Source organism: Engystomops pustulosus, chromosome 2, assembly GCF_040894005.1.
Source record: "Engystomops pustulosus chromosome 2, aEngPut4.maternal, whole genome shotgun sequence".
NCBI classification, from domain to species: Eukaryota; Metazoa; Chordata; class Amphibia; order Anura; family Leptodactylidae; genus Engystomops; species Engystomops pustulosus.
This window is the reverse complement of record NC_092412.1, coordinates 217,692,731-217,708,862: the sequence shown is the minus strand read 5'-3', so window position 1 is coordinate 217,708,862 and position 16,132 is coordinate 217,692,731. Positions and strand designations below refer to the sequence as shown.

The 16,132-nt window shown below is 38.0% G+C and overlaps 1 protein-coding gene across 1 annotated transcript in view; it reads left to right on the top strand.

Moving 5' to 3' along the window:
* The window catches only part of COL26A1 (collagen type XXVI alpha 1 chain), a 276,058-nt gene that overhangs the window by 220,218 nt on the left and 39,708 nt on the right, over window positions 1-16,132 (top strand). The window contains exon 4 of the mRNA XM_072138171.1: window positions 4,913-4,974. Coding sequence (XP_071994272.1) covers window positions 4,913-4,974 — 62 coding nt within the window. The remainder of the gene's footprint in view (window positions 1-4,912; window positions 4,975-16,132) is intronic.

The following is a 16,132-nucleotide window of genomic DNA, read 5'->3' as shown; positions in this document are numbered from 1 at the left end:
CAAATTGTGACAAAATGCAGCATTGATTGTGCAAGAATGGACGGCTATCAGTCAGGATTTGGTCCAGAAGGTGATTGAGAGCTGCCAGGGAGAATTGCAGAGGTCCTGAAGAAGAACGGTCAACGCTGCAAATATTGACTTGCTGCAGTAACTCATTCTAACTGTCAGTAAGAGCTTTTGTTACTCATAATATGATTGCACTTGTATTTCTGTATGTGATAAAAACATCTGACAAACACACATAAAAACTAGGGGGCAACAGATCATGTGAAAATATAAGATTTGTGTCATTCTCAAAACTTTTGGCCATGACTGTATATTCACTTTTCTTAGAAAACTGCAGGTAAACTTTAAAAATTAACATTTCTCCATTTACCCACAGCCTTTTTTACATTAAACATGTCAATTTACCTAGAAACATTTACTTTGGACTGAAAACAAGTCTGGATCAATCTCCACATCACATTCATTTTCAGGATTTATTTTGAGAACACTGAGAAGTGAATGAAATGACATAATGATATGTGAATGGGTCATCCTTTGTATCATGGCTGTAAAACAAACGGCTGGAAGGATTAGCTGTTGCGGCGTAGCCTTCTTGTTATTTGTCAGATTATTTGATTTATCCAAGAAGGTAATGTTCTGGAAGCAAGATGAGATTGGGAGATACATTATACTGGACTCCAAACATGCAAGTTGATGAACTCTTTGATTAAGTAATGGAGCTATTACTTGAGTCAATGTGGAAAATCTGTGTTTACATTGTTCCTTTTTTTAGTATTCGATGTTCTTATTACAGCAGTAGCACAAACAAAGAGTAAATTATCTGCTTAGACTTTAGTTGTGTAAACTTCATACTCCAGAGCTCGAGTCTGTTGGTGGCACGAGCAGGAGTTCAAGTTTTCTATTTCTGAAGGGTTTCCCTGGCACTTGGCAACGGAAACCGAGAAACATTGTTTCAATGAAGAAGTTTATTTTAATCACTTTATGGCAGGTTTCCTAAATCTACATGTAAGAGGCTGGCATGAAGACAGGTGGCATATTATATATCCTGGTATACTCATCTCTCATTCCCTGCACCACTGGAGAATATCTTGTTAGCAGCCTGTCTTAAGTGTTTATAACGTGCCAGACAGAAAATCTGGAATAACACGCTTTGGAATGTCCTGTGCCTACACTTTCAGAATAATTAGGTAGCATTTTAATAGCCTGTTGTACTTGCTCAAGTAACGAGCTACAAGCGAGCGGAGATCTGTAGAAGTGTGTATATATACACTGTGGGTAGTAACCAATCACAAGTGATGATGCTTTGGAGCGTTCTGTATGGCCAAGTGGTAAGCGGGGCTGCACAATTTATTGTATTCTCAGGTCTGGAAGGAGGATTAAATCATGGAATTTGGAGGACAACAAAATTACATCTCCTAACTGTAGAGGACAGGGATAAAACCTGTACAATTTTCTGGCACAGATACTATTAAAGTGTTTCATGGTCTGGCCTCTGTATAGAAATGTGGATCCAATATGGCTTAGTGGGTTCAAATGCCCCTTTGTAGAGTAATGGACTTTGTACAGATAACATGTCCCTAGAATAGTCCCTAGAAGCAACCATTGACAGCATGCACATGGTACTCCTGATGTATGGTACCATGATGGGGGGGGGGGGGGGGCTTAAAGGACATCTACCACAAGGATAAAGGATTGTAAACCAAGCACATTGACATACTGGTGTGTGCCCCCTACTGGCAGTCTCCACTCTTCTTATAGTTTCTTACGCCCTTGTATTTAGGAAATAAAGGTTTAAAAATGTATGCAAATAAGACTGAAGGGCTCAGGGCTCCATAGGCTTTTATTAGAGCCTGGAGCCTCTCATTATCTTTTGCATACCTTTTAAAGCCTTTTATTCTTAAAACAAGGACATAACAAGCTTAAAGAAGAGTGGATCCTGCCAGAGGGGTTAGATGTCCTTTAAATCCCTGGGGCACAGTAAGACTGATACAGGTTGAACAAGGTAGTGATCAAAAGGGAAGAAACAATCTTTTTGACCACATCACAACCTTGAGAACGTAACAACCAATCCATGGAGAAGTCTATTTTTCCTTCCTAGTAGGGAATTACCAATTTTAGTAGATACTAACATATGAAATATTCATTATATTATTTTATGTATAGTATTATGGTCTGCTTTGTATTTATCATAAAGCTGAGCATACAGTAGTGATAGTCTTCACCAATAACAATTATGCTCAATGCATCTTGCTTTATTCAATGGGCACAGGGATATATCTGGCTCAGACCCATAGAGTTATAACTCTATAGGGTTAAACACCTGGGATCGCAAAAAATGCAGGAAGTGCAGGAGCTTGCTTGTCACACACAGTTGGGCTCCTGCGGCAATCGTGAAGGCTCTGCTTCTGAGCCTGTGCATTTGCTAGGACGTACATGAACATTGGGATGTGGCAACCGACTGCATTGCCTGACGTACATGTATCGTGCAACGTACATGAGAATTGCAGGGCTGGGGGTAACTCTCTTTATTATCTCCACATGACAATTTCAAATTTTGTGGATGATTTGGTTTGATATGATTCTTATGCCCCAGGCTGCCACCAAAACTGCCCATATTATACTCTGCTGCTGGCTAGATACCAATGCATGGTAATGGCTCATATTTTGATGAAAATAATCAGGCTTTTTGAAATTCAATATGTCTAATCGGTTGTTAGCACTACAGCCTTGCAGCACTGGGGACCTGGGTTCAAGTCCGGGGTTCAACATCTGCAAAGTGTTTGTATGTTCTCTTTGTGTTTGCATGGGTTTCCTCCGGTTTCCTCCCACACTCCAAAACACACTAATGTGAGCCCCATTTGGGACAGGGCCCGATTTGGCAAGCTCTGTGCAGCACTACGTAATCTGTGTGAACTATATAAATAAAGAAATTATTATTAGAAACTCTACTGAGATATAAGCAGCTTCATAAACATTTGTAATTATCCTAATCGTATGGCCAGTTGTTAAGATGTAAGCCTAAAACATATATAAAAAATTTTTTATATACATTATGTGCAGGTCATATCAACCCAGATCTGATCAGATTATTAATTTACATTCCTTTTTACCTGGTTATAAAGTTTAACGTCTACATTTGTGTTATGCTTAGATTGTAAACAAACTTGTGGCCGCTAAGATCCATCATTGGTTATTTACAAAGATTCTTTAGATCATCTGTTAAAATATCCTGGAGCAAATTCCCCAGACTTTGTGGAAGTCTAAGAGCATTCATCTAACTGTATGAGAAAAACACATGAAATAACTGCTGTCAGAAATGTTCTCAGCCACTCGTCATGTGCAGTATTAAAGCACTCTAGGTTATCTTTTCATGTGGTAAGAAATACATGTAGTATACAACTTCCAGATGTTGAACACTGTTGTGTTTTTGTTTTTTTGTTGTTTTTTGGAGTTTTCTTGATTTCATTTTAATTATGGCAGAACTTTAAAAACATAGCAAGTAATTGCCAGCATTGTGCACAGGAACAGATGTTACAATTTGCATGGTTAATAGTGCAATATGGCACCTGTAGTAAACATTCCCATTACAAACGGACCTTTCCCTTGTCTCCAAATGAGAAAAATAAGTTACAGATCCATCAGGATAAAAGAAGTTACAACCTTTATAACACAATGATAGGCAGATTCACTAGAATAGACACAACAGGACTGCTATCTCATACAGAACAGTCCTGAATGGTGAAGGTGCCATTTGGAACCTTGGAATGTTCTCATACATTTAGTTACCAAAACTTCAACAGAACTCAGAGACCATTGTCTTTGATGAGTCAACATCATCAAAGAAATGATTGATCCAATAAAATTCTGAGGCTCCTTTCTAATACCATTGTGACAATATTGTCCTTCACGTAATCTCTGATCCTCACAAGACCTTTTGATTCACTCTGCTTGTATCCCCTCTTCAAAACTGTCTTCAGGACTTCTCCTTGGCATCCGCCATCCTCTCTACCAAAACATCTCAGACTGTGACATCTAACATTAAAGCCTACCTGTCTAAAATTGCATTAAAGACACAATAAATCCACAAGTATGCGTCTACACCTAGAGTCCATCTACCCACCCCCATATAGATTATCAGCCCTCACAAGCTGAGTTATAGCTTAGATGGAAGGAACAGTACTAAGGCACCTCACAAACATTTCGCCGGGTTCCAGTGAAATCTCTGACAAAATTCAGGTAATGTGTAGGAACAGCACGGGGGATCCGTGGTGCTGCTCAACCTTCAGGGTAGATATCCAAATATACAAAAAAAGAAAAAAGCAGTGGCACTCACCGGATCGGATGAATTAACTTGAATCTTTATTGTCCATGTGGCAGTGCGTGGAGGAATGCCGAAATACGGCAGGCAACGGGGCGTTTCGCGCACCTGTGCGCTTTCTCAAGCCTGTAACGGTCGGAGAACTAGAGCAACAAACCAATATAATTTAGGAAGTAAAAGCTGAGAGACGGTCACCACTACTTCATCTTTTGTATAGAATTTAGTGTTAGGCTACATTTACACAAACTTTGGGCACCATGGAGAGGAGTAGGGTTGACCCCTCCTCTCTCCATAGAAATGCAAGGTGTATGGGCTGTGGACACGGGGAAAGATACGACATGTCCTATCTTTTTCCTGTGTATGGAGCAGTATGGTGATGCACGTGTGTGGCACCATACCGCTCCCTTCGACCATTGTTGTTTATGGGCATAAGTACATACATACGTCCCCTGTACGGTCGTGTGAATGTGGCCTTAGACTGGGGAGACCTACATAATATATCATAATACATATTACTGCCTCTTCTCAACTTTATATTCATTGTCTATATTGTGCAGGTTTATATCTGTGCTTTATACTTTCTTTCAGAATGCATGAACTGTACAAGACTGGCATCGATAGCAGAGAGGATAAGCAGCCTTGAAGCTAAGGTAAATGTGCCTATATGTAAATATGTTCTAACATTAATAGTCATTACAGTTCAGTATTTCAGACATCTAAACTGCATCAGTGCTGTCATATAGACATGGGTTTCAACACTGCACTAATGTAATTGGGCCTTGTTGAGGTTAAAGCCTTTATCCTTTTCCTGCAGCCTACCTATAGTGCTATGAAGTACCCTACTACTATAAGTAGTCACAGTTCTGCACCTCCCTACCTTCAATCACTTATCTCGCTCTATCTCACAACCCATACCCAGTGATCTCAGATTATTCTTTTGTTTAATTCAAACCTCCCACTCATATCTTTGGGAATTCTCCCAAGCTGCACCAATTATCTGGAATGTTCTCCCCGGACTATCAGACTAACACCCAACCTCCAAAGCTTCAAATGTGCCCTTAAAACTCATCTCTTCAGGCAATCCTATCACATTCCCTAATTGCATGAAACTTTAACTCTCTTTTTACGGACTCCTATGCACTCCTCATGTCTGTTACCCTGCAAGCACCAGAAAGTAATATATGGGCTACTCTGCGGTCCCATTCACCTTGGACTCTATATGTAAGATTGTGGCTTATTACTTTTATAAGCAGCATTATTTATTTACTAAATTGTGCCATATAAAATATGACTGGACCATTATACAAGCTTTTATTGCACCTGTGTTCCCACCTTCCTCCGCAAAGATTGTAAGCTCTTGCAATCAGGGCCCCATTATCTGTAAAGCGCTCTGGAATATGATATCTCTATATAAAGATTTATTATTTTTATTATTAGGATCTCGTAGAGCTGCTTGGTCTAAGTATTCTCTGGCTAACTCTGCCATTCACTGTGATAGCTTAAAGTCTATAGCTTCCCCAGTTACAGTTAAAAGGAACCTGTCAGCAAGATTTCTCAGATTAATGACTTGCTGTTGCAGGTCACATTAAATGAATACAACTAAAACAGGTATTTGACTAAGTTTGCATTTGAGAAATCATGTGGTCGTCTCAAGCTAAAGCCTTAAGCAGTCATGGACTGAAGCAGTCACCACTGAAAACAAACCCCCATGACTCAGGCTCCAGATGAAATAAAATCTAAATGTGATTTCTCAAAACTTAATCAAATGATTTCTTAATCAAATGTTTGTGTGTTATATTTTGAGACCAACAGCAACCTGCTATTAACCTGATATGTGAAATCCTGCTGACAGGTAACCTTTAAGAAAACATCTGCAAAAGATATATTAAAAAGCATAATGATTATTAATGATTACTAATGATTAGACCCAGGGGTCTAGATACATAGGTCTTTATAAATTATGCGGGAAAAAAAGTATGACAAAATTAAGTAAAACTTAAAAAAAAAATTTAAAAAAGGAAATTCACATTAAAAAACTTCCACAACAATATAAACCATTGCCATAACTACCCTCTTCACATATAATATAGATACTAGAACATCTAAAAATATAAAGAATATTTTTATATGCATATACTCATTTAAAGTATGAACAATAATTTGTTGAGAAAAACTGTAAATACTCGAGTATAAGCGACCCAAGTATAAGCCGAGGTACCTAATTTTACCACAAAATACTGGGATAACTTATTGACTCAAGTATAAGCCTAATAAAATATCCATAGCAAAGCCCCCTCATTAATAAAATGTCTACAGAAGAGCCCCCTCATTAATAAAATATCTACAAAAAAGCCTGCTATTAATAAAAAGTACAGCAGAGTTACCTATCAATAAAAAGTCTGTACTTACCTCTGGCATCATCTTCTTCCCATAACCCGCGTCTCTGGCTTCTTATTTTCCCATCATTCTCCTGGTAGTGCACGCAGAGGTACGTCTATGCACACTACCTGCACACACACTATGATGCGACTGCTGACATCATATTGTGTGCATGTGCACAGCGCATAGACTTGCCTCTGCCAGCATTGCCGGGAGGGCGCTAGAGAAGAAGAAGCCAGAGCTGCTGGCAGAAGAAGAGGAAGGCGGAGGTAAGTACTTAGTTTATATATATATATATATATATATATATATATATATATATATATAACATTTTCAACAAACTCAGCTTATACTCTAGTTACCATATACAGTAACCAAATGATAATATTTAAGGTATTTGTGCAAAGTTAAAAAGGATCTGGTCACATAGAACAGAGGTTTAAAATAGGATAAATCTAGATACAAAATGTAAAACTTTATATGAATTATTATTGTATATATAATAAGACCACAGATTTCCATGTACTGGAACCTCCTGCACCATTACAGAATCCTCCAGTGTAACATGTGACCCACGTGTCTAGGAAATATGTATTTTTCTTCTGCGTGTTTAATTTAGCTTGACACATTCTTCTCAAGCAGTCACTTATGGCAAGTTTTGGATTTCCCTTTATTAACATTGGCCACTTTAATCAGTCAAACCTACTTTATTCTGGAATCACAAATTACTACATTTGGCAAGGGCAAAGGAAACACTTAAACTGATTTAAGTCTGTTTTCATTTGTATGTGAATGCCCACACAGTGAAGCTGATAAAATAAATGTCATTTGAAATGACTACAATTTTAAGGTAGAAATGTCACTTTTAATAAGTGATATTTGTGTATTTTTAAGGAATTGTTTAGTTAGGACGACCTCTTTTCATGTTGTGGGTAGTTGGAATAGCAGGTAGTAGGGGACCAGTAGTAGAATTTCTGATTTAGAATAAGGAGCTGTTTATGTAGTGCTTACTTTTACCTGAACTCTCAGAAAAATGAGACACCCATGAAGGGACTCTGCTTAAACGAAATCTACCATTTGTTTCTATGCATTATGAACCAAACATACCTTGAGAATGTTGTAGCTACACTGATGCAGAAACATATCTTCTTCAGTCCCTGATCCGAGTGGTTTTGCTCAAAAAACAATTACCATATAAAATTCTGCACTTTGGGAAAGCTGGGTGTGGTACATAAAGAACTGCCTGAACTGTCCAGACAGGACTAATAATTGTAGCTGTGGATAGTGCAGTGACTGATTACTTTTGCCTGTCAGTTACAACACAGTGATGACGTATTCTTGGCTTATGCAGGGCAGGACAAGGCATGAGCAGTGCATAATTAGCGGGGGAGCCACAGGAGCGGCAGAGCCTCATTATAATAATTTTATAATTTTTTTTTCAGTAAAACCACTCAGTTCAGGGATTAAACAAGATATGTTTCCGCATCAGTGTAGCTACAGCATTCTCTAGGTATGTTTGGTTCGTGCATAAAAGCAAAAGGTAGATTTCTTTTTGGGTATAACAGGAATGTTGTCATGTAGAGTCAGATTGTCCTTTATCACTTTTAGCTTGTGAGCTCAATAATCCAGTGAAATTTATAGCAGAGCTGTTCAATTGTAGACTGAGGAATTTGATGGACCAAGGCGCATATCATGACACAACTTTTTAAAATTTTAACTACACCACTTTTGGAACTGTGATGGTGCGATCCTCTTTTTATAGGGCATGGCCTGCACATAAACTTGCAATATCACATACAGCATAATAGAGTCAGGTGGATGTGGCAGCTTTCTGTTAACCTAAGGAGATTTGCCCACTCTTTTCTATGATTTCCAAGTCAATCCTGTCACCAGGAAAGTTATTTTGGCTGGTGACAGGTTACAATACCAAAAATATGTTTCAAGATACTATGGAACCATAGATAGAGTGGTCTGAATTGACACCACCTGCCTCTAAACTCGGATTTTCAGCTCATATTTACATGATTTGGGAGGAATATTTTAAAGGTAAATGGACAAGATTTCACATTAAAGAGGAAATTCAGGAAAGGACATTTCATACCCTACCAAATGGTCCTAGTTGTGGGGCATATCTGGTGACAGTATGCTTTGGGGTTGGCTTAGAGACTACTCAAACCTGTTCGCATAAGAGTCATACCACTGACTTTTGTAGAAGTTTTTAATTGAAATAAATGTACAATATAGAACAAGGAAAAGCAAGGAAGTATATTCTAAATGTCGCAATACCCCCTGTTCACATTAACTCTATCCAGTACCCAATTAAAAACACAGTTGAAATCTCAACAAACATAAACAGGATACACCTTCCTAGGGGGCAGAAAAGACAACACGTAAGAATATGTATCTTCCTTCTACGTCCAATTCTGTGGAAAATATCTCGCAGTCAACATTTTTGTGTATATTTACGGTAACTCCCCTCGAGTAGGTTGAAAACACCAAATGGTATTCAGCACCTGCCCACTTTCTAACTTTCTCCACCGTTTCTTTGCTTAAATGCGTTTCGATCAGGCATACTATGGCTGGTAGATACGGTTGTATGATGCGTCTTTTAATCTCGTCTCCTAGCCCCCTGATATTCCATGTCAATATGGAGAACATATTTCACATAATAGAGGAGAGAGGAAAATAAAGTTTTTGTGTCAAAACAAAACCTGCATGATGGGTGACAGAAGAACTCAGATCCTGTCCATAGTAATAAGAGGACTTTTTTCTGTCCATGTTATGATGGAATAAATTGACAGCCTTGGAACTAAAAAAGAAAGGCCCCTAGGGATATCTAGTGATATACTCTGTTAGGTCATACTTTACCTAAGGTATACTTTAACAAATGTATGTAAAATTTGCCTTACACGTGGGTTCATGATAGCTTTCAAAAAGAGAATAGTGAAGGTTGTATAATTGATAAACACTTCTCTGGTCACAATGGCTTTAACCCCTTTAGGACGCAAACAGCTTATAGTCCCACAAAAGAAAATTCTCAATCTTCTAGTGATGTTTACACAATAAAGATTATTTTACCCCCTTACTTTAGAATTTTACTCGGTTTTATTGCTGTTTTAGCTCCTATCACTCCCTAGGCTGGTCATTGCAAAATTCAAGGGTGTGGACGGGGTCTCTCTAAGCAGACACATTATGATCCATCTAGTTCTGTGACCTGACAGTGTGGTTAGATCATAATATCATAGTATATAAGGCTGGAAAAAGATGCAAGTTCATCAAGTCCAAAACAAATGTTTTTTCCCCTTAACCAGTGATATTTTTGCTCTCCAGAAAGGCATCCAGACCTCTCTTGAACATGTACACAGAGACCGCCATAACAACCCCCCGCGGCAGAGAGTTCCATAGTCTCACTACTCTCACAGTAAAGAACCTTTGTCTATGGCGATGGTAGAACAGCATCTCCTCTAGGCGTAGAGGATTTCCCCTTGTCCTGGTCACAGGCCTAGGTATAATAAGATTTTTGGAGAGATCCTTGTACATTGTTCAGGTATTTGTACATTGTAATGAGGTCTCCCCTCAGTCTAAACTGAATAATCCAAAATTTTGTAATCTTTCATTGTATTTTAGTTAAGATTCCCCTAATCTTCGTTGCTACTTCGATTTCTACTATGTCCTTTTTATACACCGGTGCTCAAGCTGCACACAATATTCACAATAACACAATCTGTGGCCTGACCAGTGATTTATATAAGGGCAAAATTATATTCTTATCATGTGAATCGATTCCTCTCTTGATACATCCCATAATTTTATTTGCTTTAGCAGCAGCCGCCTGGCTCTGGTCACTAAAGTTGAGTTTACCATCCACCAATACCCCCAAGTCCTTTTCAGCTCCAGTTTTACCAAGTAATTGACTGTTTAGAACATAATTATACTTTTTGTTTCCATGGTTCAAGTGCATAACTTTACATTTATCTACATTAAACCTCATCAACCATTTCTATGCCCCCTCCTCAAGCTTCCACAAATCCCTCTGTAATGCTACACTATCTACTTCATTATTTATTCCTTTACACATCTTAGTATCATCTGCAAATATTGAAACTTGACTGTGTAAACCCACCACAAGGTCATTAAAAAAAAATATTAAGATCTGAGAATTTTCTATCACTAACCCAATTACTTCCCCAAAAACACATATATTCCCCTAGTCCCAGCAGTCTAATTTTATGTACCAACCTTTTATGTGGCACTGTGTCAAAGGCCTTTGAAAAGTCCAGATATACAACATCACAGCGTTCCCCAGATCCAGTCTGGAACTTACATCCTCGTAGAAACCAATCAGATTAATCTGACAGGGCCGATCTCTCATAAACGCATGCTGATGCTGGGTTATAAGGTTATGCACAGTGAGATACTCCAGGATAGCATCTCTAACAAACCCCCTAAATATTTTCCCCACAAGAGAAGTTAGACTCACATGTCTGTTGTTTCCAAGATCGCTTTTTGATCCTTTTTTGTATATTGGTACCACATTTGCTTTGCACCAGTCCTGCAGAACAGAACCAGCCCTCAGGAAATCTTCAAATATTAAAAATAATGGTCTGTCTATCACGGTACACAGTTCATGTAGAACCCGGGGGTGAATGCCATCTGGCCCCGGTGATTTATCTATTTTAGTGGTTGTGAGGCGGCTCCGTACCTCTTCCTGTGTTAAACTGTTGACATTCCAAAGAGAATTTACATTATTCCTCATTGTGTCTTCCACCAGGGGATTTTCCTGGGTAAAGACAGTCAAGAAGGCGACATTCAGTAGATTGGTCCTTTCCTTATCTCCTTCCACAATGACCCCCAGGTTATTCACCGGAGGGCCCACACTCTCGGTTTTCAGTTTCTTATCATTTATATACTTGAAAAATAATTTGGGATTTATTTGCTCTCCTTAGCAATATTTCTATCAGTCTCTATTTTTGCAGTCTTTATCTGCTTTTTACAGGATTTTTCTTCTGTCTATAATCCTGTAATGCCTCATCGCTACCTTCATGTTTTAGCACCTTAAACGCCTTATCTTTCTCACATATTGCTTTCCTTACAAGACTAGTTAACCACATTTCTTAGAATATTTGTGGAAATGTCCCATTTTTTGGGTGCCTTTGTCTTTGAGAACATTTTCCCAGTTTATGCCTATAAGGTCGTCCCTTAGCTGCTGAAAATTTGTCCTCCTGAAGTTTAGAGTATTTGTTTTCCCTTCAGTTACGCTCTTAGTAATACGTAATTCAAAATAGATAATACTGTGATTACTATTACCCAGGTTCCCCCCAACTTGTAATTTTGATACCCTGTACAGGGTAAAGGTGTATATACCCTTTCATCTGGTTTCTGACATTGTAATAACACACTGGGGCATGTATCATTATTTTTGCTAGTCAAATTGTCTCATTTTTGGAACTATTGTCGTTTTTGCAACTTTTCACTGCGACTTTTGCTATCAAGTACGCCTTGGTCTGCATCTTGTGCAGTGCCTTATGTATCTTTGTTTTCCAGATGTTACGTGCTACTTTTCACTTATGTATCACTTTTTTTAATTACTTTTGTGACTTTTTAGGGGCAAATCTTCACCTGGTCCAGGGCAGGTGCAAAGAAAGGATTTTTTTCATGGACGCTATTTAAACATGTAAATTGGAATTATTTCACATGCTTTAAATGTTAAAATTTTTGCATGGTAATTGGTAACCTGTTTTTTGAAGATTCAGAAATTTTTGCATTTAATTTTTTTTTTAATTCATTGGTTACTTCTAAGTGGTCACACATAGCCTTTTAATTGCACTTTAATTGAATTTTGAAACCTATTACAACAGCTGAGGAGAGGTGATTTGCTTAATTACCTTACGCATGTGTTAACATTGCGTTTACTATGTGTTTATTAAATGCAAATGTTAACAGTAATGTAATTAGGCAAATCATGTCTAATCAGCTGTTGTAATGTGTTTAAAAATACAATCAAAACACAACGTGTGACCGCACCCTTAACACCACTTGTGACCGCAGCCTCATATGTCGTCATTTCCCTTGGGTGTGACTAGAGCGCTTAAAAATGCAGGACACAGCCTCAAATCCCAAATTAACAGTACATTCCACTCCTGCATATAGCCCCCTCACATGGCTTGTGTCCACTCCTGTATATAACCCCCTCACCTGGCTTGTGTCCATGTGGATTTGAGACATTTGAAACAACAAGTCTCAAAAAGAAGCCAAAATTTGTGCCTGCTAGGATAGGCAAAACTGAACATTTATCACAAGTAAAAAGACAGGATCATACATAAGGCGCTAAAAAGAGCTGCCAAATGTCTAAAAAATTCACCAAAGACAAAAAAAAACGATGATACATGTCCCCCACTGACACATAGAAATAGAGATGAGACAGACCAGAGATGCATGAGATGCCATATTACACAGAGGCATGACAGCTGCTGACAGACTACAGTGCATCTCTGCTACATCTCTGTTCTCACAGATATGTTCCTGCCTACCCCTTCCCCAGATAACTTATCTGCATGTAGTTTGTAGTTCGCAGCTTCTCTCTGCTCACGAGGTGTTTGCTGGCAGGAAGTTGGTGTCAGTGTGAGCTCCGCCCTGGACTATAGGTGGCGGCGCTACAGGCACAGAGCAGAGGGAGACAAAAATCTCAGCAGCACGGAGTCACACAGGGATCCAAGATGGCAGCCACCAGACCCTAAGTCAGAAGTTACAGGATCGTGTCTAGGGGCACCTGAAATTGTGTACAGCAGTACTGAAAGAGACAGGTTAAAAAAAATGTAAAATGGCAAACGTTTTGAGAAATTGCCATTTTAAAAATTTGAAATGATCTTGTTTTCAGACAGATAGTTCATACAGATAGTTACCGCCCAAATTAATAATTAATTAACATTTCCTATATTTCTCATATGTTTTCATAATTTTTAAAATGACTGGATATTTTATTTTGATATCACGTGACTTACAAATTGAACATTGGTTTTCCGTATTTTCAAGGAGATTTCAGAATTGACTTTTGTGTGGATCAATATTGTTTTTAATGAGATGTGAAATATACAATATTAGATACCCCATATATATCACTCCATTTTCAAATCTGCACCCATCAACTTATCAGAAAAAACTTTTAGGGAGATTATTAACCCTTTGTGATCTTCATAGTAATTTAAACATAATGGAGGTGAAATTTAGAAAGTTCTTATTTTGTCAGTAATATGGCATTTAGCCAGAAAATTCACACATTCACAAAAGATTAAATGAGAAAACCCATCTTAAAAATTGTTATGCAATTTCCCCCATGTACAGAGACACCTCACATACGGACTTCACTTGTTGTAAGGGCGCCCTGCGAGGTGCAGAAGGGAAGGAGCACCCTGCATTAGCCAGTTTGGACCTATAGAATTAAGGGATTTTTAGTTGGCTCAAGGGTGCACTTTTGTTAGGTCTTAAATATTTGTTTTTCTGTTAATGTTGCCATGTAAGGGTTTATTTTTTGGGATGAGATGCATCTTTTTTGTTGGCGGGGGGGTTGTATAAACAACTTGTAAAAAAAATGTTGTAATTGATTTTTGGCAGTCCCCGGGTTACAAGCAGGATAGGTTCAGTAGGTTTGTTCTTAAGTTAAATTTGTATGTAAGTCGGAACTGTATAATTTATAATTGTAACTCAAGCCAGAGTTTTTGTTTGTCTCTGTGACAATTAAAAATGTTGGGTTGTTATAAGAACCCGGATTAACAATAATGCTTCATTGCAGTTTTTTGTAACTAGGGGTTTGTAAGTTGGTTGTTCTTAAGTAGGGGACCGCCTGTATATTCAAAGTGTCAGTATGATAACAGCAATAACAAATTTCTATATTTTTGTTTACGTTTTAGTTTGTAGATAATGCTAGTAATGTCAGTTTAATTCTACATCACTATAGCTAGTTCAGAGCTTTTTTTTTACGGGACATGTACCTTAAAAAAGTACTATTTTTGTAGTGATATGTTTTTTATAATCTCTTTTAATTGCATTTGATGTGGGACTAGAAAAATTTACATTTTTAGTGAGTTTAAAAAAAAAATGCAGTTTTTCGTGCAGGTTTAATAGGGATTTTCTTTAATTGTAAGGGTCATTATGCACATGATGATGCTTAATGTGTGGGGTTTGTGTGGTGAATTTCACTATTTTTTTATTTTATATGTAGGTGTTATGGTTTTATTAATTTTTAGTTTATTTTTGTTTAAAAACTTTTTTTTTTTACTTTTTTTTACTGGTGCTTTGCATTGGTTGACTCACTACCTGTAGGGTCTTGTCACAGACAGGAACTTACAGGGATTCACTATGGACAACCCTGGGGTCTTAGCTCAGACCCCAGGGTTGCCTTAGCAATGATTGGTGACCGCCAAAACGTGTTGGGCTGCTGATTGTGCAGGGACTCTCCCTACAGGCATTTAAATGCCATGATCGTGTTACACAGAGATGTCAGCTGTAGATTACCTCTGAAACCCTGTGTTTCCTGGTGCCGGTTCAGCTACAATGAAGAGCGTAACTGGCATCGGCCTCATGATGTACTATACCACGTCTAATATATAACAAATATGTTACCATATCGATAGAACATGTTTGCAGGAATGTATCATGGCTCATATAATGGAGAGTTCTGAGCAGTTTAGAAAAAGATGCTGGAAAAAGTTAAAAAATTATCTCTAAAGAGATCTCCACCAGTCCACAGTCAGAGGACAAGTACAGCCAGTCGCCAGGTTACGATAGGCTCTATAGGTGTGTTCTAAAGCTGAATGTTTATGTAAGTCAGACCTGGTATACTTTGTTAGTGCAACTCCAGACAAAGTATTTTTTGCCCCTATGACAACTAGATTTTAAAAATCTTGAATTCTTTCCTTTTACTCACCTTCAACTGTAAAAATAAGATGTTATATATATTTATATGCTTAGCTATGTCATTGCATCACAACAATCTTTGTCATACAATGTACACACAATGTATTCTAGTTTGTCTTTCTGTGTAGTAATAGAACAATCTATAGGGAGAGAAGTAACAAATCTGCATCATTCCCATTGAATATGTGCACAATGTATCCTAATAATTCACCACTGCCCTCTACTGGACAGCAACATTATTTATAGCTTTCTTCTTGAAATTCTAAGTACAAAAGGGAATAAGAATAACCCATTGTACATAAAGGAACATCACCATTATAGCCGACCCAACATACCCCTGCAGTAACAGAGCCATAGTCAGTCTACCTAGTCCCATATAACAGATACTAGTACAGAAACAGTAGCATGTACATGCCATTTCACAAATTCAGATAGTTTACATTTACATTTCTCAGTGCTGTGGGAGTGTGACCAAACCTGCTGGTGAACATTTTTTTTTCTTTTTATGTTTTCTAT